The sequence below is a fragment of the Scyliorhinus torazame genome, chromosome 14 (genome assembly GCF_047496885.1).
Source record: "Scyliorhinus torazame isolate Kashiwa2021f chromosome 14, sScyTor2.1, whole genome shotgun sequence".
Taxonomy (NCBI): domain Eukaryota; kingdom Metazoa; phylum Chordata; class Chondrichthyes; order Carcharhiniformes; family Scyliorhinidae; genus Scyliorhinus; species Scyliorhinus torazame.
In genome coordinates, this window is record NC_092720.1 from 36,852,490 (window position 1) to 36,874,707 (window position 22,218).

General features: G+C 47.2%; 2 protein-coding genes across 18 annotated transcripts in view; one reads left to right on the forward strand and one right to left on the reverse strand.

The window, feature by feature from the left end:
- Positions 1-12,588, reverse strand: part of trip12 (thyroid hormone receptor interactor 12) — a 172,686-nt gene extending 160,098 nt beyond the window's left edge. For 13 of the 16 annotated variants that reach the window (XM_072473949.1, XM_072473948.1, XM_072473947.1 and 10 more), the window contains exons 1-2: positions 11,046-11,275; positions 9,061-9,137 (exon numbers count right to left, since the gene is read on the reverse strand). The gene's annotated coding sequence lies outside the window, so the exon portion shown is untranslated. Of the gene's footprint in view, positions 1-9,060; positions 9,138-11,045; positions 11,276-12,073; positions 12,211-12,524 lie in introns of those variants that run through there. The other 3 variants (XM_072473934.1, XM_072473937.1, XM_072473935.1) reach the window with 2 other exon arrangements.
- Positions 12,589-12,762: 174 nt separating this feature from the next.
- The window catches only part of LOC140389643 (F-box only protein 36-like), a 99,984-nt gene continuing 90,528 nt past the window's right edge, over positions 12,763-22,218 (forward strand). The window contains exon 1 of one of the 2 annotated variants that reach the window (XM_072473955.1): positions 12,763-13,067. In XM_072473955.1, the coding sequence (XP_072330056.1) occupies positions 12,972-13,067 (96 nt within the window). In that variant the 5' untranslated portion in view covers positions 12,763-12,971. The remainder of the gene's footprint in view (positions 13,068-22,218) is intronic. The other variant, XM_072473956.1, reaches the window with a different exon arrangement.

The following is a 22,218-nucleotide window of genomic DNA, read 5'->3' on the forward strand; positions in this document are numbered from 1 at the left end:
GATACCAAGCGCGGGTTCAATTCCCGTAACGGCGGAGGTCATCCATGAAGGCCCACCTTCTCAACCTTGCCCGAGATGTGGTGACCCTCAGGTTAAATCACCACCAGTCAGCTTTCTCTCCAAGGGGAGAGCAGCCTATGGTCCTTTTGTTACTATGGTGACTTTCATTTAATTTCACATAGAACAAATCATCAACCTCTGCTTCCCATGATCACTCAATTTTATACATAGAAATCTTCAATCTGTTTCGATCAGACTTGTCAAATTACATGGCCATACAGCACATTTTCATTTTTTGTACAAACATGACATCCATCGAAAGTTCAAATTATTGTGTTTAATTTAATATGGCCAGCACTAAGCCATGGCCAAAACCATATTCTACTCAATACTGTATAACACTGGCATGTCAAGAAGCAAATATACAGTTTTGGTAACCAGTTGTCTATAAAGATAATTTTCCAGTTTTGAATTTGATTCTTAATACACCATAATCATGAATAATGCAGCTTTAGTTCCAACTATGAAATTAGTATACTTAAGTTAGATTTACGCAATGTTTTTAGTTGTTTCTCTCTTCTGTCCTGTCTCTTTAGATTTAAATATTTCACAATGTGCTAGCCAAATTTCATCACAAAATGCAAGCAGTGTTGAACTCTATCTCATTCAATGTCCAGACACAATATTTCCGTGGGATGGCAAGAGCAGCATTTGTTACAAATTCCTAAATGCACTTGAACTAAGTGGCTTGTTAGGCCATTTCAAAAAGACAGGTAAGAGTTAACCACATTGCTGTGGGTCTGGAGTCATATGTAGGCCAAACCAGTTAAGGGATGGCAGATTTTCTCCCTTAAAGGACAGTTGGCAGATGGGTAGTTGCAACAAGCAATGTTTTCATGTTTAACATTACGGAGATAAAGAACAAAGAACAGTACAGCACAGCAACCGGCCCTTGCAAGCCTGCGCCAACCATGGGTACCTGCCTAAACTAAAACCGTATGCACTTACGAGTCTGTATCCTTCCATTCCCACCCTATTCATATTTGTCTAGATACCCCTTAAATGCCACTATCGTACCTGCTCCCACCACCTCCCCAGGCAGCGCATTCCATATATTTACCACACTGTGTAAAGAAAACTGCCTCGCACACCTTTTCTAAAATTTTCCCCATGCACTTTAAACCTATGTCCCCTAGTACCTGATTCTCCTATCCTAGGAAAGAGCATCTGACTATCCACTTTGTCCATGCCACGCAATCTTGTAGCCACGATCAGGTCGCCTCTCAGCCTCCAACATTCCAGTGAGAACAGGCAGAGTTTATCTAACCACTCCTCATAGCTAATGCCCTCCATACCAGGCAACATCCTAGTAAACCACTTTTGTACCCTCGCAAAGCATCCACATCCTTCTGGTATTGTGGCGACTAGAATTGTACACAATATCCAAATGAGGCCTAAGGTCCTGTACAGCTGCAACATGACTTGCCAATTTGTATATTCAATGCCACAACCGATGAAGGCCAGCATGCCGTATGCCTTCTTTATTTTTTAAAACAAATTTAAGAGTACCTAATTTTTTAATACTCGCAAGAGTTCGACCATTTACTGTCTAATTCTTACATGCTTTGGACCTTCAAAAGTGCATTACCTCACACTTGCCCAGATTAAACTCCATCTCCATCATTTCTCCGCCCAAGACTCCAATCAGTTTATATCTTGCTGTATCCTGACAATCCTCTTCACTATCCTCAACTCGACTTTGCGTCGTCTGCGAACTTACTAATCAGACCAGCTACATTTTCTTCCAAATCATTTATAGACACTACGAACAAAGGTCCCAGAACTGATCCCCGAGGAACGCCGTTAGTCACAGCCTTCATTCAGCACCCTTCTTCTGCTACCCTGTCTTCTATGCCCAAGCCAGTTCTGCATCCAACTTGCCAGTTCTCCTCGGATCCCGTGTAAATTAACCTTTTGTACCAGTCTACCATGAGGTACCTTGTCAAAGGCTTTACTGAAGTCCATGTGTACACATCTACTGCCTTTCCCTCATCTATCATCTTTGTAACTTCCTCGAAAAACTCGACCTCCCCTTCACAAAACCATGCTATCCATCACTAATAAGTCCATTTGTTTCCAAATGTGAGTAACTCCGATCTCTAAGAACCTTTTCCAATAATTTACCTACCACTGACGCAAAGCTTACCAGCCTATAATTTCCTTGATTATCCTTGCTGCCCTTCTTAGACAATGGAACAACATTGGCTACTCTCCAGTCCTCTAGAACTTCACCTGTACCAATGAGGATAGCAAGATTACGGTCAAGGGCCCAGCAATTTCCTCGCTTGCCTCCCTCAGTATTCTTGGGTATATCCGATCAGACCCTAGGGACTTATCTACTTTAATGCTTTTTACGATACCCAACACCACCTCTTTATTAATATCAACATGACTCAGAATATCTACTCACACTACCCTATACTCCTCATCCACAAAGTCCTTCTCTTTGGTGAATACTGCGGCAAAGTATTCATTTAGGATCTCGCCCATTTCCTCTGGTTCCATACATAGGTTGACATTTCTTGAGCCCTTCTAGCCTTCCTAACTCTGACCTTATGTTCCTTCCTACTTTCTTTATATTCTTCATGGGCTTCATCTGTCCTAAGCCTTTTAGACCTTACGAATTCTTCCTTTTGACAAGGTTCATAATATGCCTCGTTATCCAAGGTTCCCTATACTTGCCACCCTCATCTTTCATCCTCACAGGTACAAGCCAGTCCTGAATTCTAATCAACTGACATTTGAAAGCCTCCCACATGCCAGATGTTGATTTTCCCCTCAAACAGCCTCGCCCGGTCAACACAAAGAACAAAGAAAAGTACAGCACAGGAACAGGCCCTTCGGCCCTCCAAGCCTGCGCCGACCATGCTGCCAGTTTAAACTAAAATCTTCTACACTTCCGGGGTCCGTATCCCTCTATTCATGTATTTGTCAAGTTGCCCCTTAAACGTCACTATCGTCGCTGCTTCCACCACCCCCTCCGGCAGCAAGTTCCAGGCACCCACTACCCTCGGTGTAAAAAAAAAAAAAAAAAAAAAAACTTGCCTTGTACATCTCCTCTAAACCTTGCCCCTTAAACCTATGTCCCCTAGTAATTGACTCCTCTACCCTGGGAAAAAGCCTGACTATCCACTCTGTCTATGCCCTTCATAATTATCTAGACCTCTATCAAGTCACCCCTCAACCTCCGACATGCCAATGAGAACAAACCAAGTTTAGTCAACCTCTCCTCATATCTAATGCCCTCCATACCAGGCAACATCCTGCCAAATCTCTTCTGCACCCTCTCCAATGCCTCCAGATCACTCTCCAGATCCTGCCTAATTCCCAGTCTAACACCTTCACCTGAGGGCCACGCTTATCCTTATCCACAAGCAGCTTAAAACTTAGAATTGTTATGTAGTTACATTGTGTACCTTGTGTTGCCCTATTACATATTTGCTTTTATTTCCTTTTCTTTTCACGTACTTGATGATCGGTTGAGCTGCTCGCAGAAAAAAACACTTTTCACTGTATCTTGGTACACGTGACAATAAACAAAATCCAATCCAGTCACTGCTCCCGAAATGATCTCTTACTTAAACTTTGATCACCTAGCAGTAAATGGGTCCCAGTCAATATAGGGAAAGTTTATCACCCACCACAACAACCCTATTGTTTATGCATCTTTCCAAGATCTGTCTGCATATCTGCTCCTCTAACTCCTGCTGGCTGTTAGGAGGTCTGCAGTAAACCCCCAACATTGTGACAGCACTCTTCCTATTCCTGAGCTCTACCCATATTACCTCGCTGCCTGAACCCTCCAAGGTGTCCTCCCTCAGGACAGCTGTGATATTTTCAACAAATAATGCAACACCCCACATTTTGCATCCCCCTCTATCCTGTCTTCCCCAAAATACTGCTCACATTGAAACTTATGCACTTCAGCCCACCAGCCCCGCTGCGTTGAAGAACCACTCCCTGCCTGCTCTTCCTCTTTATCTTACTGGCCTTAGTCTGTCGCTCTCTCTGTCATTTCTCCCGCTGGCCTACTGCTCTGGTTCCCACCATATACAGATGGCTGTATATTCCAGATTTACTAATGGAATTTAAATTCAAGCCCAATGACATTGCCACTGCCTCCTTGCCACGATTAAATTATCAGTAGTTTCTGTAGCAGTACTTTTTTTATTCAGTCATGAGGTGTGGCTAGGCCTGCATTCATTGCCCATCCCTAATTTCCCTGGAGACGGTGGTGGTGAGCTGCCTTCTTGAACCGCTGCAATTCATGTGGTGTTGGCACACCACAGTGCAGTTGGGGACGGAGTTCCAGGATTTTGACCCAGCGATGCTGGAGGAATGATGAAAGATTTTTAAACTGGGATGTTGTGCGACTTGAGGGGAACTTCCAAGTGGTGGTGTTCCCATGCATTTACTGGCCTTGTTCTAAGAGGCAAGGTGGTAGCTGTCATGGGTTTGGAAGGTGCTGTCTCAGGAGCCTTGGTGAGTTCCTGCAGTGTATCTTATAGAAGGTAGACACTGTTGCCATTGTGCAGTGGGTGGAGGGAGTGAATATTTGTCAATGGTGCCTTAATCAAGCAAGCTTGGAACTGGATGATGTTGAGCCCCTCGTGTTGTTGGAGCTGCACACATCCAGGCAAGACATCCAGGTCTCCTTTTGATTCTGGAAAATTCAGTACACATCACATGCTCAAAATAGAATCTGAATTCAATTATGTGCACAAATATCCAAACTCAAATTTGTAGAAACCAAGAACTTCAAATACAATTTTAATGAAGGTTTTTAAAATAGATTAAAAGACAATTCAATTGATAAATTTAGCATGTTTTGAAATACTTGTTTAAAACTTCACTGGATATGAAAAACTTAAATTACTGAGAACGACCGAACACTTCCTTCAAATAAGTGATTTAATTGGCTCTTCAGCAAACTGCAGCAAAACACATTTCCGTTCCTCCACTATAAAATGTTCGCAATTTCTACCATTTGCCCTAGAATCTTCCATTATAAACATTAATGTGACTTAAATCTAGATAAGAGTGAGTATTTTGCGGTGTCTCAGCCGGGGTGGGAGGGAGCTGCCATTCTGTAGGACAGGGACTCATTTTAGATACCTGGGGGTGCAGGTTGCTCAGGATTGGGGGGTGGACTCCTGAAGTACAATATTTCTAGTTTTGTGGGGAGGGTGAAAGCTGATCTGGCACTGTAAGATGGTCTCCCTCGGTCACTGGCGGGCCGGGTACAGGCGGTTAAAATGAATGTGTTGCCGCGATTTCGGTTTATTTTCCAATGCCTGCCAACGACATTTTTTTAGAGAGATTGAAGGAATGATTATCTCGTTCATATGGGGAGGGAAGTTGTCCAGAATTAGAAAGGTGCTGCTACATAGGGAGACAGGAGGTTTGGGGCTTCTAAACCGGATTTATTACTACTGGGCAGCGAATCTGGAGAAGCTGCGGAGCTGGGTCAGAGGGGTTGAATGCCGGTGGGTCACAATGAAGGAGAATTTGTGTAGGGGGTCAGGACTGAAGGCGCCATCAACAGCGCCACTCCAGATGGCCCCGGGGAAATACTCAGAGTCCGGTAGCGAAAGCTTCCTTGAGAATTTGGAGGCAGTGTCGAGGGAAATGGCGATTCGGGGGAACCACAGATTTGAAACAGGGAAGTGGGATGGAAAGTTTCAGACATGGGAGGAGAAGGGAATTAGGACACTAAAATATGTTTTTTGGGGGTGGTTTGCAGGATTGAAGGAGCTGGGGACGAAATATGAGCTGGAGCAGGGGGAAATGTTTAGATACATGCAGGTTCGGGACTTTGCTAGGAAAGATATAGAGCTTCCCGATGGAGCCGGCCTTCACATTGCTGGAGGTTCTGACTACAGGGGGACTGGAGAAGGGGCTGGTGTCGGCAGTTTATGGGACTATTTTGGGAGAGGAGGAGGCACCACTGGAAGGGATCAAAGTAGAAGAGTTGGGAGAGAATATGGACGAGGGGTCCTGGTGGGAGGTGCTCTGGAGAGTGAATGCCTCCATCTCCTACATGAGGCTGGGGCTGATGCAGCTGAAGGTGGGATATAGAGCGCACCTCACAAGGGCGAGGATGAGCCGGCTCTTTGAAGGGGTAGAAGATGTGTGCAAACCCCATTCATATGTTCTGGTCCTGTTCAAAGCTGGAGGATTACTGGAAGGAGGTTTTTAAGAGTAGTTTCTAAAGTGGTGCACGTAAAACTGGACCCGGGCCCCCGGGAGGCCATATTCGTGGTATCGGACCAGCCTGGGTTGGAAACGGGTGCAGAAGCAGACATTATTGCCTTTGCCTCGTTGATCGCCCGAAGACTGATCCTGTTGGGGTGGAGAGCAACCTCTCCACCCTGTGCCCTGGCGTGGAGACCTGCTGGAATTCCTAACTCTTGAGAAGGTTAAGTTTGAACTGAGGGGAAGGATGGAAGGGACAATTCATGGGGGTTATTCATTATGCACTTTCAAGATTTGGATTACATCGAACATGGGGGGGGGGGGGGGGGGGGGGGGGGGGGGGGGAAGTGTTAGGAGGATGGCAGGGAGGGGGACTACATGGGTTAATGGTGACTATGGGTGTTTCCGGATACCTTCTTTGTTTTTTGTTCATGTTAACATGCAGGCTGTTGGTTGGGGGTTTGGTGGGAGGATGGGATTGTTGTTGCTAAGGGGATTGACAATGTATTTGTTAATTTAGAAGAAAATGTGAAAATGGAGAATAAAAATATTTTTTTAAAACATAAATACTATTGTGAAATATTGCAACAGATTTCTTTGATCAAACTGATTCTTAGTCTAAATTTAAAACTCCAAATGCCTGATGGAATGTATTTTTATGAATAGGAATATTAAACACTGCAAAGAAATAGATCTGATGTGTACATCCTTTCAATTAAGAGTTGCAGAGACTTGTGACTTCTTTTAGGACAAGTTCACCAACCACTGTTCAAAGTAAAGACACATTGAAAGGTCATCATAACGTGTAGCCAGAACGTGTTCTTCAAAACTGGGGTAATCAATGTTGTTTCTAGGAATAACTACTTTACTTCCTTTGTCAAAGTTGAATAGTAGAATGAGAGATTTACACATTCACTTGACTCTCCTCCTCAAATTCAGCTGTGGAACAAGGTATTACATCTATTGAGCTTACCCTTTAAGCCGTTTCAAAAATCAATTCAGAAACCAAGTTGTCATATTTAACTAGATATTTTTCAACAAGATATTCAGTTATCTATGTTTCATGCATCTGAAATGCAAGTCCTTTTTATACAAATATACATAATATCTTGCTCTCCAAAAACCTCTGTTTAAGGTTTATGTGCCCCCATCATATATTATACAATTGTGAAAACCATAATGTGAGGTCAAGATATTTAGAGGTCAACAACTAAACCTAGGAGCATCCATTGTGCAACATGAATTTCCATCCATTACCCACCATCTGAAAAAGGGGGTACAAGTGACACAAGTACACAACTCACTTGGTGGCTAGATGCCATCAAAATAATTTAACTAGGAACACAGTTTCAAAAGCAAAAGCATAGCTACGTGTGTTATACTGGACTCTGACATAGTTGTGATCACCTATTCAGGACTTATTGCTTGCCTCAACAGTCACAATCGCACCTCAGAAGAGAGAGGAATGTTAAGCTCAAATCACACTTCAGATATTATGCTGGTAAATTTATGCTGGTGTCTAAATGCAGCAATGATGCAACGCTGCAATGTCTTTCAGTGTAAAACCTAGGTCCTATTTGCATCTTTGGATGGACATAGAAGGTCCTACAGCACTTTCTCAAAGTTGACTAGCATTCTCCTGGTGTCCTGCACAATCTTCACCCACAAACAAAAGTTAACCTTTTAAATTACAAACTACAGGAAATCTTGCTATACATAACTAGATTTCATATTCAAGAGTGATGGCATTTCAAGAAAAAGGAATAATTGGCTATGACGTATTTTAGTATGCCCAGAGGACCAAAAAAAGGCTATAGACAGGCAATTCAGAAACCAAGTCATGTCATATTTAACAAGATATTTTTCAACAAGATACAGTTATCTATGTTTCATGCATCTGAAATGAAAGTCCTTTTTATAGAAATATTCATAGTATCTTGCACGCCAGATTCTGTATACAGTCAAAATACAAAGGATCTAATTTTGCTCAGCAAGTCTTCAAAGATCAGTTAGTCTATTTCCATATCAGTCCGACGACCACAATTCCAGCCTCAACTATATTCACTTTCCCATTCTTTTTCCACTGGAAACAGTTTCCAGGCTTTGCACAACAATGACAAAACGGCTCCAATGCAATGAGAAGCTTAGTTGTGCTTTTATTTTGGCACAAGATGCATAAGCAGATGTCTAGGCCTTGGTTTTTCCTTCAACTATACGTTATAGTACATATTCAAAAACTCTGGACCAAAAGCATCTAAAAACTTGCCTTCAGTTCCCCATTCAGAGCAGGTTATCCTACCTAGTGAACACACGTGTGCCCTTGATTATTGTTCATTTGAAAGCTGCCACATAGGATTTTGAAAAATAATTAGAAGCACAAGTGTTTCTGAAATGTTTCCACATAGTTCTCTTCATAAAGTTCTAAAGGTGTGTTAATATATTACAATACCACTCCAATAAATGTCACAAGATTAACATGTTCATTCCCATTAATTGGGGCTATTGTGAGGGACAGAATTTGAGTCTTGAGAAACCAATCTAAAACCCAAGGAAGCAGAGCATGATCAAAACAACAATAGTCACTACGAATCTTTGCTTTATGCTCTACCAAGACACTGTTTGATTCACCAAGTTCTTTCCCTCCATGTCACCCATTATTAAACAAACTGGGGACCAATAAAACATAACCAATATTTGAGAGTTCATTGTATATTTCCATTCTCAATTTTAGCAAAATTTCCCCTTCAGCATCGATTTTAACATGCGCCCAAGCTGTCAATACAAATCTTAGACCCGTTTACTTACAAATTGAGCGAGGACATCAGTGCCAGCTTATTTGACCCTCATTGCTCCCTGGGCAGAAACATCACGTGAAAACTGACCTGTAAGCACAGAAAAAAAGAGTTGCAGTCATTTTAACATTTCTGAACTGGTTGGCAGTTGGTCTTGGTGTGAGAAAAATAAATCAGAAATACTTGAAGCATGCTCAGAATTAAACATTAAATAATGAAATACACGTTCTGACTTTTTCTGAACAATGTAGTATAACTGATCTCCTCCTTCTCCATCAATAGCAGAGGCAAGAATGTCTCAAGTCCAAGCGTTATGAACTATTTCCCAAACCCAAGGAAATATGTTTGACAACTTCATTCTAGCTGAAAACAAAATCAAGTCACAACTTTTGATTTTAGATCATTAACTAAGGCAAGAATTTGTTGATGAATTCTTTGTGGTACCATTCCAATTTAGGATTCATGTACTTGTGCAATTTTAACTTCATCCAAAATTTCTTTGCATCTCTAAAGGATCAGTTGTCCAACCTGAATAATAAGCCAGGTTACTCTCTTGCTGATCCAGGAGGTTGGGATCTACCCATGCGCACCCATCTGTGTTTTCACTGCATAAGTTGTAAACATGTTAAAGCAAACCACAAACCTAGCCTTTGTCGTAATAGGACACAATCATTGGTATGTCCATTCTAGAACCTTATAACATGGGACAAAACTGGTTACCTTCATCAGCGATTCTGAACTTTCAAATTACAAAAAAGTCCAATGAAGCGGTACATTTTTCCATATTTTTCAAAAGCTTGTTTACTTTGAACAAAGGATTTCCATCAATTTAATTTTCAAAATAATTTGTGCTATTATAAACAAGTGAGAAACTCCCTAAAATGGATGGACCCTGGATTTATTTTCCGTTTTTTAAAAAACAGTAAGTCATTCCAGCTACTGAAATTTAAAGCAAACCACCATCCAGTGTCCAACAAGGATGAGGTACCAGAGAACTTGTAAACCCCATGGAATTGCCATATCTTTTCAAGGTCCTTGAATTTGAAACAAAAATCAAATATTAATATTCAACATCTGCCACATTGCCACCAATTGATAAATCAAGAAAATATCTGAATCTGCAGACTTTACATTCAAGGGGCCCAAATTGGTTCTTGCCCCCAGACAATGAAAAGTAGTTAGAACAAGGAGGAAATCGTTTGCCGGTATGCTTTCAGGGCACAGTTACTCAAGTAGACAAAATAATTAATTTGAAATCTAGCAGTTAAGAAAAAATAATGTATCCATGTCCATGAAACGGCAGCCTTCCTCTTGTAATAAATTGAGAAACGTTGCAGTTTGGGTACAACAGAAATGCAAGAAGTTGCCCACTTCATGCATATCTGATTGTGCAAGGCACCCATAACCAATAGTTATTTGATGACGACTATTCTTGGCAGAACACCCAGGCTTCCTCCCGAAGCTAAATTAAACTCGGTTTGCTTCATAAAATTAAGGGAAATTAGAGCCCTTCAGTTTGCGTTAGACGTTAAACAGATGAGACACCGAACTTTCGGCTTTCTCCGCACACAAAAGTTTAGATACGTCAGTTGAATATGTTGCCGTCTTTGTCGAATTTAAGACAGACAATGGGTATCACGGAGATACGTGGTGCGTTGGCCATTCCGGTTTACTTTTGCGGCCTACACAACACTGCTGCCGCAGGATTGCACCGCTTTGGACGGTGACAATGCGAACAGAACTGTTGTTCACTAAATTTTCGGAACGAGATAAATATATATACCACCAAAACATTGCTGGCTGTAGAGTGTCCAAGTCGATTTTAAATTAAAACATCAAAAGTAGTACGCCTTAAATAAAAACGCAAGAAAACAAATTACTACCCGCAAAATGGGGTAATATTGCACATCCGTCTGGGATCATGGAAAATATTGCTGAGCAGGCCCAGACAACAGGTCTTTATTTTTAGAGCTTTCATTATGGTTACAAGCGGCCTACCTCGCAGTGGGATTAAACCCAACAATCACCAAAGGAGAGAGGGAAGGGAGCAACTACATTTACTGTAAAAGTTCAAGCTCAGCGGTCTCTTTTCCTGATCACACCAAGCAAAACACTCCCTTAAAGGGTGAGGGAGGGGGGAGAAAGGCTGGTGGGGAATGGGCGTCCAGGCCTGTGTCCCAGCATCAATCCCCGCTGTCGGAGTTACAGCTGTCGCCGGATGTGTGAACGTCAAACACCAAGTGCTGCTGGGAAAGATTGGGGGGGGGGGGGGGGGGGTAAGAGGAGGAGGGATTTTTTTTTTTTAATTCTTCTTCCAGCATTCTCCCCACCCCCTTCCCTCCTCCCCAAAAACAAAACAAGGAGGAAGAGCCCAAACTCGGTTTGTGAACCGTGGAAAATGCTGTCAGGGACAACTTGAGTAAAAGATAGATGTCCAAAGCCATTTTGCTCCCTGGCCCTTACATGGCAAAATCGAATGCAAGGCTGAGCCCAGAGCTCGGGCTGAAAGGGCCTCTCCTCTTTCTTTCTCTCTCTCTCTATTTCCCACCCATCACCACAAACAGGAAAAGAACTGAGGACGCCCGTGGGGTGGGGAGGAAAGAGAGAGGAAAGGCCAAAAGGAGCCCCGCAGCGGATCACTGGTTTAAAAGAGAAATAAAAAAGGAAAGAAACCCCAAATTGACCCATCTAACATTCACACACATATTCCTCTCTTTCGCTCCTCCATTGCTTGCTTTTTTCCCCCTCAGAATATTTTTGAAATATCAAAAAGGGTTGGCTGGAGAAGTTTGGGGGGGGGGGGGAAAGAGTAAACCCAGCACCAAACGAGGTACACAAGGCTGAAATCATTCTGGTGAGGTGGGCAACAATGCAAAAAAAAAAATTAAAGAAAGCTCCCCCCCAAAAAAAAAAACCCTGCTTGGCCTTTTTTCTTTGAAAGAAGCAAGAGATGAAGAATAAACAAGTGTCTTGCCTCCTCCCCTCATTTTTCCTTTGTTGCTGTTGTTTTAAATAAATGTTATTACCTAGTTTGTGCCAATTCTACAGCCTGTCCTGCCACCAGCTCTCCCTCTCTTCCCCCTCTCCCTCTCTCTTTACTAACTCTCGGCCTCCACAGCTTCACCGTCTCACCCTGCGCATCGTCATGTATCCTTTCCCGGGACTATTTCCAGATCCATCCCTTCAGAGTCAATGGGGATTGGGGGGAGGGGTAAACGAAGCCCTCTCACTCCCTTCGCCCCCCCCCAAAAAATGTGGTGACCAGCAAACAAACAAAATAGATAATTTAAAAGTATGGCTTTTCTCCTTCTGATTTATTCTGATGTACCCCCCCCCCCCACACACACACACACACCAATCCAAAACGTCCTTCCCCCTTTCTTTCGAATCGCCCGATATGGAATTCTCTCCCTTTTTTTTTGACATAGACATATTTTCTTCTTTTAAAAAAAAAACCACATAATCCGCTGTATTTACAATTAATCAACTCCCCTTCCTTCCTTCCTCCTCCTCTTCACCCTCGACCGTCTCGCTCCGCGGGGTCACGACCCCTCTAGTCCCGGGCACGGTGGGTCTAGCACCGCCCCTCGCCCCTCCCCCCCGCCCCGCCCCTCCCCCCCCGCCCCCGGCTCTTCTCCCCTCCCCTCCCCTCCCCTCCCCCGCGCCCCCCCCCCCCCCCCCTCCCCCGCCCCCCCCCCCGGCTCTTCTCCCCTCCCCTCGACGATTATTTTATTTCGGCTCCCGTTATTTCAAACCGTTTCAGGCCGAGCAGCGTCGGGTTTTTTTTTGAGGAAAAATAATTTAAGCGGGTGTCCATGTCGAGTTTTGCGTTGCGGGGGGGGGGGCTCGGTGCAAGGTAAAACTAGTCGTGGCCGCTGGTGTTTACATTCGACGCCGTTGCTCTGGCAATGAGAAGCGTCCAAAATGGCGTCTTTAATAAAAGGCACACTTTTCGAAATCCGAGCGCAAGCCCCAGCGCCCAGTAAGGATTATCATCAGCTGCTTGTGACAGACTCCGAGGTCAGTATATCGTGTGGGGTGTTTTTGTGTGGGGTGGGGTGGGTCTGAGCGGCTCGCTTGACTAACTCGTTGCGACGACCACAAGTTTCCAAAGTTGAAGCCCACCTCGCTCTCCTCGGCCTAAACGGCAAAATCAGCCCACTGCCCCCCCCCCCCCCCCCCTCCTCCGCGGGTGGTACCTACCTGAACATTTGTGAGTTTTCGGTGACCCCGTTTATTTCGGCCGACCGGTTTATGTTTCACGGGTTGGAGATTAAGAAATGTCTCGTGGGTGGGTGGGGGGGGAATGTGGTGTCGCAGCACGTTTGCTCGGCAGAGATTGGAGCCTTTCAACCGTGGCCTTTCAGGTCCAGGGCAGTTTTCGCAATGATGGTTTGGTTCTCTTTTTGTTTTGCCACGCTGGCTGGTGAGACGCAAATTTTAAATTTATTATAATAGGAAGATCAGCTGCCAAAGTCCACGAACATCCGATGGAAAGTGAAAATTGGTTATATAGTTTTGAGGGGGGGGGGGGGGCTACCCTTGGTCAGGTGTGGGGCAAGAAGGCATCCCAGACCGCAAGGAGGTAATGTGGGGCAAGGGGGCATCGCAGACCGCACCCCAACAGCTTGGATACTGGACAAAATATTTTGGCTTATTTGTAAGACGGTGTGGAAAGAATGATTAGCTCCAGGAATGATTGCATGAAAAAATAGGGCTTTCTTATTTCTAAAACAAAACTTTATTATGACTACAATATTAACATTTTTAACTTTGCCTGCAAAAAACAGTTTACAATTGCCCCTTAAGCACTACTCAGTTTCCAATTAAACAGCAAGAAAACAAACATACAGCTCTTCAATCTATCCTAAAATCAGCAGGGCATGCGATTACTTGCTTTATAAAATAGATTTGGCTCTGTTAAAACCCTTTCAGACTCTGGCTGAATATCTTCAAAAGGCTGGTTCGCCTGGCTTGTGTCTGCTTCTTCCTGGTCCCTTGACAAGACTGTTCTGATTTACATATTATTACTCTTCTAGAACCGTCCTATTATGAGATAATTGTGGGCTCGGGGTTATGCAGATCAAAATTCGGCTCCTCTCCCTCCCTCCCAAAACCTTCTCCAAAACATAACTGTCTCTGCATTCCTTGGCTCCACCCAGCAATGACCTCATCTCTCCAAGCTAAAAAAACAAATTATCTCTGCAGGCTGCCTACGGCACTGAGGACCCAGGTTCGAATCCGGCCCTGGGTCACTGCCCGTGTGGAGTTTACACATTCTCCCCGTGTCTGTGTGGGTTTCACCCCCACAACCCAAAGATGTGCCGTTTAGGTGGATTGGCCATGCTAAATTGCCCCTTAATTGGAAAAAAAAATAATAATCGGGTACTCTAAATTTATTTTACAAAATGGGGGCTGTCGCTGTGCTGACACATGCAAATAGAAGTTCATCACACATGAGATCCATCTCATTGTGTGCACATCGCCCATCTAATTTAAAAAAAAACATTATAAGCCAATGAAGTATCCCCTTTCTTTTGAGGAGGACAAACAAGGCAAGGGAATACAGAATAAATGGAAAGATTGAGAAAGGTATACTAGCCAAGGCACCATGGAATGTATATGTACTGAACCCTAAAAGTGGCCAAACGGGCAGATAAGTTAGTCAAGTAGGATGCTTTTCTTTATTGGCGGAGGTCTAGAGTATAAGAGGGGAGGTTATGCTAGAACTGTATAAAACACTACTTCGATTGTAATGTACAGTTCTCGTCACCACATTACAGGAAGGATGTGATCTTACCCGAGAGGGTATAGAAGACATTCGAAAGGATGTTGCCGGACTTCCGTCACGTTCGGCAGCTCCCACCGTGAACAGACTTTTGGGCCCTTTTGAGGAGCCCCAGCGGCACTTGGACGACGATTCCCGATGTGGGAAGGCAGCAGTAAGGTTCCCCCCGCATTGCATGGAGTGGACCAGGAGTGGAGCGGTCAGAAAAGGGATCTTGGCGAAGAGAGGAAAACAGGTGTGAAAAAGTAAGATGGTGGTGTGCGGAGACCAGGCAGTGTGGACGCAGTGGTCGTGGGAGCAGCAGGAGTACCTGAAAAGCTGCTTTGTGGAGCTGAAAGCAGAGATGCTGGCCCCAGAAGGCTCAAGGGGCGGCGATTAGAGAGGTGCAGCAGAAAGCCTCGGAAAACGAGGACGAGATCCTGGGCCTGGCGGTGAAAGTGGAGGCGACGAGGCGCTGCACAAAAAGTGGCAGGAAAAGTTTGAGGACCTGTAGAACAGGTCAAGGAGGAAGAATCTCCAGATTCTGGGTCTGCCAGAAGGTGTGGAGGGGTCCGACATCGGGGCATATGCAGCTATGATGCTGAATACGCTAATGGGCGCGGGAGCCTTCCCGAGGCCCCTCGAACTGGATTGTGCTCACAGAGTCCTGGCTAGGAGGCCTAAGGCAAATGAGCCGCCAAGGGCCATAGTGGTGAGGTTTCACCGCTTTATGGACAGAGAGTGCGTCCTGAGATGGGCGAAGAAGGAACAGAGTAGCAGGTGGGAGAATAGGGAGATCCGCATCTACCAAGACTGGAGTGCAGAGCTGGCTAAGAAGAGGGCAGGATTCAACCGGGCCAAGGCGGTTCTCCACCGAAAGGGAGTGAAGTTCGGGCTGTTGCAGCCAGCGCGATTGTGGGTCACTTTTCAGGACCGCCACCATTATTTCGATACGCCATTATTTCGATACGTGGACCTTTATTCAGAACAAAAAATTGGACTCGAACCAATGGTTTGCTGTGGGTTTTGGGAAAGCTGGGGAGTGGGAAGGTGTGATTGGATGTGATATGTGTGTTTTAATGGGCATGGGTACTGTTTTGGAGGGGGTACTGTTTTGGAGGGGGCCACTCCTCGCGTTCGAAGGGGAGAGGGGGGGCCAGGAGACCCTGGGTTGGTGGGAATTGGGGAGAGGCTGCAGGAGGAAGGAGCTGCGCCACAGGGGACGGGGCCGGCCCAGGTAGAAAATCGCGGGCTTTTTCCCGTGCTAAAGAAGGGGGATGCGTGGCCCGACAGGAGGGGCGGTGCCGGAGGGGTGTCCGTATCGATTTGAAGGGGGAGGGGGGACTTTGACGGGGAAGCTAAACGGGGGATCGTTGGCAGAGGTGGGAGCGGCTGGGGTCAGCAGGAGTCAGCTGACTTACGGGAGTGCAATGGGGGGAGCAAGGAGGCTAGGCAGTTTTCTAGGTGAGGGGGGCGGGGGGGAACTGGGTTGCTGCTGCATTGATCGACGAGCTGGAGGTAAGAGGGAGAGTCGGGGTGGGGGTCCTCCACCTTGGGGACTGGAGAGTGTGGGAGGCGTGGGCACGTGGCTGGCCTAAGAAAGGAGATGGCTAGTCGGTGGGGGGGGGGGGGTAAGTCAGTCCCCCGATCCGACTGATCACATGGAACGTGAGGGGCCTGAACAGGCCGGTCAAGAGGGCCCGGGTGTTTACGCACTTAAAGGGACAGAGGGCAGACGTTGCTATGTTGCAGGAGGCGCACTTGAAGGTGGTGGATCAGATCAGGCTGAGAAAGGGATGGGTGGGGCAGGTCTTTAATTCGGGACTGGATGCGAAGAATAGAGGGGTTGCAATCCTGGTGAGTAAACGGGTGTCGTTCGAGGCTCTGGACATTGTGGCTGATAATTGGGGTCGATATGTGATGGTGAGTGGTAGGCTGCAGGGAACCTGGGTGGTGCTGGTGAATGTGTATGCCCCAAATTGAGATGATGCAGGGTTCATGAAGCGCATGCTGTGTCGGATCCCGGATCTGGAAGCGGGGAGCCTGATAATGGGGGGACTTTAATACGGTACTAGACCTGGTGCTGGACCGGTCGAGGTCGGGCGAGAGGCCAGCTGCGGCCAAGGTTCTCAGGGGGTTTATGGATTAGATGGGGGGAGTGGATCCGTGAAGGCTTGCTAGGCCAGCGGCCAGAGAGTTCTCTTTTTTTTTTTCTCCCACGTGCATAAGGCCTGTTCACGGATAGACTTCTTTGTGGTGAGCAGGGCACTGATTCCAAGAGTGGAGGGAACGGAATATTCGCCCATAGCGATTTCGGACCACGCCCCGCACTGGGTGGAGCTGGAGTTGGGGGAGGAAAGGGACCAGCACCCGTTGTGGCACTTGGATGTGGATCTGTTGGTAGGTGAGGAGGTTTGTGGGCGGGTCCGGGGGTGCATTCAGAGATACATAGAGGCCAATGATAATGGGGAAGTACCGGTTGGTGTGGTTTGGGAGGCTCTGAAAGCGGTGGTTAAGGGTGAGTTAATCTCAATTAGGGCTCAGAGGGAGAAGAGAGAGGGGATGGAGAGGGAGAGGTTGGTGGGGGAGATATTAAGGGTGGATAGGAGGTATGTGGATTCCCCTGAAGAGAGGCTGCTGAAGGAGCGACGGAGCCTCCAAAAGGAATTTGACTTGGTGACTACGGGGAAAGCTGAGACCCAGTGGAGGAAGGTGCAGGGGGCAGTATACGAATATGGGGAGAAGGCGAGCCGGATGCTGGCGCATCAGCTACGCAAGAGGGAGGCGGCGAGGGAAATTGGTGGAATCGGGGACAGAGCGGGGAACACGGTGCGAAGTTTGGCTAAAATAAACAAGGTATTCAGGGATTTTTATGGGAACCTTTATAAGTCAGAACCCCCGAAGGGGGGGGGGGGGGGATGCGGCGGTTCCTGGACCAGTTGAGGTTCCCGAGAGTGGAGGAGGGGCAAGTGGAAGGCCTGGGGGCCCTGATTGGGATGGGGGCGATGGTTACGGGGTTGGGGAGTATGCAGGCGGTCTTGGTCGAATTCTACAGGAAGTTTGTGGATCTGCTAGATCCGCTGCTGTTAAGAACCTTCAGCTAGAGATGGAGTCCTGTGTGGGCACGAGCCTGAGGGCGCTGGAGACGGCACCAGTGCCGCTCTCGCCGACAAGGTACACCATGAGTCTGGTGGTGGCAGCGACGCTGAGGATCTGGGGGCAGTGGAGGTGACACAGGCGAGGTGGGAGACTCGGTTTGGTCCCCGATTCGGGAGAATCATCGGTTCGTCCCGGGAAAGACGGATGGGGCGTTTCGGAGCTGGCATCAGGCAGGGATTAGAAGAATGGGGGACCTGTTCATCGCTGGGACATTTGCGAGCCATGGGGCGCTGGAGGAGAAGTTTGGGCTACCCTCGGGAAACGCTTTCAGGTTCATGCAAGTGAGGGCGTTTGTGAGGCGGCAGGTGAGGGAATTCCCGCTGCTTCTGGCACGTAGGATTCAGGACAGGGTGATTTCGCGTGTATGGGTTGGAGAAGGCAAGGTTTTGGCGATTTACCAGGAGCTGCAGGAAGAGGAGGAGGCCTTGGTGGAGGAGTTAAAGGGCAAGTGAGAGGAGGAGCTTGGGGAGGAGATAGATGAGGGTCTGTGGGCTGATGCCCTGAGTAGGGTTAATTCTTCCTCCTCTTGCGCCAGGCTCAGCCTAATACAGTTTAAAGTTACTCACAGAGCGCATATGACCGGGGCAAGGTTGAGTAGGTTCTTTGGGGTGGAGGACAGATGTGGGAGGTGCTCGGGGAGCCCTGCAAATCACATCCATATGTTCTGGTCGTGCCCGGCACTGGATGGCTTTTGCAAGGACTATGTCCAAGGTGGTGAACGCCCGGGTCAAGCCGAGCTGGGGATTAGCATTATTTGGGGTATCGGATGAGCCGGGAGTGCAGGAGGCGAAAGAGGCCGGTATTCTGGCCTTTGCGTCACTGGTAGCCTGGCGGAGGATTTTGTTACTGTGGAAAGATGCAAAGCACCCTAGTGTGGAAGCGTGGATCAATGACATGGCAGGGTTCATCAAGCTGGAGAGGATAAAGTTTGCCTTGCAAGGGTTTTTCAGGCGGTGGCAATCGTTCCTACACTATCTCGCAGAGCGTTAGGAGGTGGTCAGCAGCAGCCCAGGGGCCGGGGGGGGAGGGGTGGGTGGGGCGGTTTCTTTTGGGGTGGCGTTTGGGTTAAGTGGGGGGTTTCCCTATTTGTGTTTTTACTGTTTAGGGGGGGGGGTTATTGTATATGAGGGAAATCCAATGTATGATTTCTGCTTGTTGTGTTTTGTTTTTTCTTGTTTGCGGGGGTGGGGGGTGGTTGTTGAAAAATTTGAATAAATATATTTTCCAAAAAAAAACCCTTCAACGAGGTGATTCTCCCCCCCGACAATGTCTCGGGCGCTGATCTCACTGATCCTCAAGCGGGACGAGGACCCACTGCAGTGTGGCTCGTATAGGCCGATCTCGCTCCTTAATGTAGATGTCAAGTTGCTGGCAAAGGTCCCAGTCACAAGGATTGAGGATTGTGTCCCGGGAGTGAATCACGAGGAACAGACTGGGTTCGTGAAGGGCAGGCAGCTAAATGCAAATGTGTGGAGGCTCCTGAATGTGATTTTGATGCCCTCGGAGGGTGGGGAGGCAGAAGTGGTGGCGGCAATGGATGCGGAGAAGGCCTTTGATCGGGTGGGCTGGGAGTACCTATGGGAAGTGTTTGGTAGGTTTGGGTTCGGGGAGGGGTTCGTAGGGTGGGTCAAATTGTTATATCCGGCCCCGGTGGCGAGCATATCTACGAACCGGCGGAGATCAGAATATTTTAGGTTGTACCGTGGGACGAGACAGGGGTACCCCCTGTCCCCTCTGTTGTTTGCTTTGGCAATTGAGCCGTTGGCCATGGCGTTGAGGGAATCTAGAAACTGGAGGGGGTTGGTCCGTGGAGGGGAAGGAGGAACATCGTGTCTCGTTGTATGCTGATGACCTGCTTTTGTACATCGCAGATCCAGTGGAGGAGTTGGTAGAGGTCATGCGGATCCTTAGGGAGTTTGGGGACTTCTCTGGCTACAAGCTTAACGTGGGGAAAAATGAGCTCTTTGAGGTGCATGCGAGGGACCAGGAAAGGGGGCTGGAGGAGCTGCCGCTTAAGAGAGGGGAGAGGAGTTTCCGGTATTTGGGTATCCAGGTGGCCAGGAGTTGGGGGGCCCTGCATAAGCTTAATTTGGCGCGGTTGGTAGACCAGATGGAGGAAGACTTTAGGAGATGGGACGTGTTGCAGGCAGGGTGCAGTCCGTTAAGATGACAGTCCTCCCTACGTTCCTGTTTGTGTTCCAGTGCCTGCCCACCCTCATCCCCAATACCTTTTTTAAGCGAGTAAGCTGGAGCATTATGGGGTTTGTATGGGCAAGTAAGACCCTGAGGGTCGAGAGGCTGTTTCTGGAGCGTAGTCTGGACAGGGGTGGGCTGGTGCTACCGAACCTGTGTAGTTATTACTGGGCAGCCAATGTGGCAATGATTCGGAAATGGGTAATGGAGGGAGAGGGGGTGGCATGGAAAAGATTAGAGGCGGCGTCATGCGTGGGCACTAGCTTGGGAGCGTTGGTGACGGCACCTTTACCGCTGCCGCCGACACGGTACACCACAAGCCTGGTGGTGGCGGCGACTCTGAGGATCTGGGGGCAGTGGAGACGGCACAGGGGTGAGTTGGGGGCCTCAATTTGGTCCCCAATACGGAATGATCATAAGTTTGCACCGGGCAGGATAGATGGCGATTCCGGAGCTGGCATCGGGCGGGAATTAAAAGGATGGGGGACCTATTTATTGATGGGGCTTCTGCTGGCCTGGGGGTGCTGGAGGAGAAATTTGGGTTACCCCCCGGAAACGCTTTTAGGTACAAGCAGGGTAAGGCGTTCGTGAGAAGGCAAGTAAGGGAATTTCTGCTGCTTCCCGCACGGAGGATTCAGGACTGGGTGACCTCGGGTGTAAGGGTGGGAGAGGACAGGGTCTTGGCGATCTATCAGGAGTTGCAGGAGGCAGAGGAAGCCTCGGTGGAGGAGCTGAAGGGCGAGTGGGAGGAGGAGCTGGGTGAGGAACTGGATGAGGGCTTGTGGGCGGAGGCCCTGGGTAAGGTTAACTCCTCCTCATCTTGCGCTAGACTTAGCCTGATCCAGTTCAAAGTGGTTCACAGGGCACATATGACATGGGCGAGGATGTGCAAGGTTTTTGAGGTGGAGGACAGATGCGTGAGGTGCTCAGGGACCCCAGAGAATCACTCCCATATGTTCTGGGCGTGCCCAGCTCTAGAGGGGTTCTGGAAGGGCTTTGCAAAGGCTATGTCCAAAGTCTTGGATACTTGGGTAAATCCGAGCTGGGGGATAGCAATATTCGGCGTATCAGAGGAGCCGGGAGTACAGGAGCCGAAAGAGGCCGGAGTCCTGGCCTTTGCGTCCTTGGTAGCCCGGAGGAGGATCCTGTTAATGTGGAGAGATGTGAAACCCCCCAAGCGTGGAGGCTTGGATTAATGACATGGCAGGGTTCATCAAGTTGGAGAGGATAAAGTTTGCTTTGCGAGGGTCTGTGCAGGGGTTCTCCAGGCGATGGCAACCGTTCCTAGACTTTCTTGCGGAATGTTAGGTGGAGGTCAAGAGTAGCAGCAACCCGGGGGTGGGGGGGTTGTTTGTTTTTATTTTTGAAAGGGGTATTTGTCCCATTTTTTTCTCTCAGTTTGTTAGATAGTTTAGTGTTTAGTGGGTTAAGTTGGTGGAGGGGATGGCGTATAGCCTCCCTTTTTACTTTCCTTGTGTATATTTTCTTTCCTTTTTGGAGTGTTTTGTAAAAATTTATTGAAAAACTTGAATAAACATATTTTTTTAAAAAGAAGGATGTTGCCAGAACTGGAGAATTTTAGCTATGAGTAAAGACTGTTTGGTAGTCATGGTGGAGTCCGGAAAGGAGAGTCAAAAATGGTGTATTTACAAGTAAACAGTCCCAATCTGCACTCGGCTCCTACCTGGGTCGGCTCTTATGGTACTGAATTAACTAGCCCAGTGATGGGCCTCCACCCCTCAGCAGGAGAGCTTGTACTCCACGAGGCTCACTGAAAGATTAATTGGGTCATCCCCTAGGGTTGCGTGGGATTTGCTGCTGTTATCTTTGGAACTCAGGAGGTTGAGGGGAGATTTAATTGATGCGTAATAAATTATGGGCTGAGGAGAACATTATTTTTACCTCGAGGGTGGTGGTGGACTGGAACTCGCTGCCTGAAAGGGTATTAGAGGCAAAAATCCTCATTGTATTTCCAAAATAATTGAATATGAATTTGAAGTACCGTGACTGTCATGTATTCATAATGTTTGTTTCCTCACAAGCAGCCTTGGC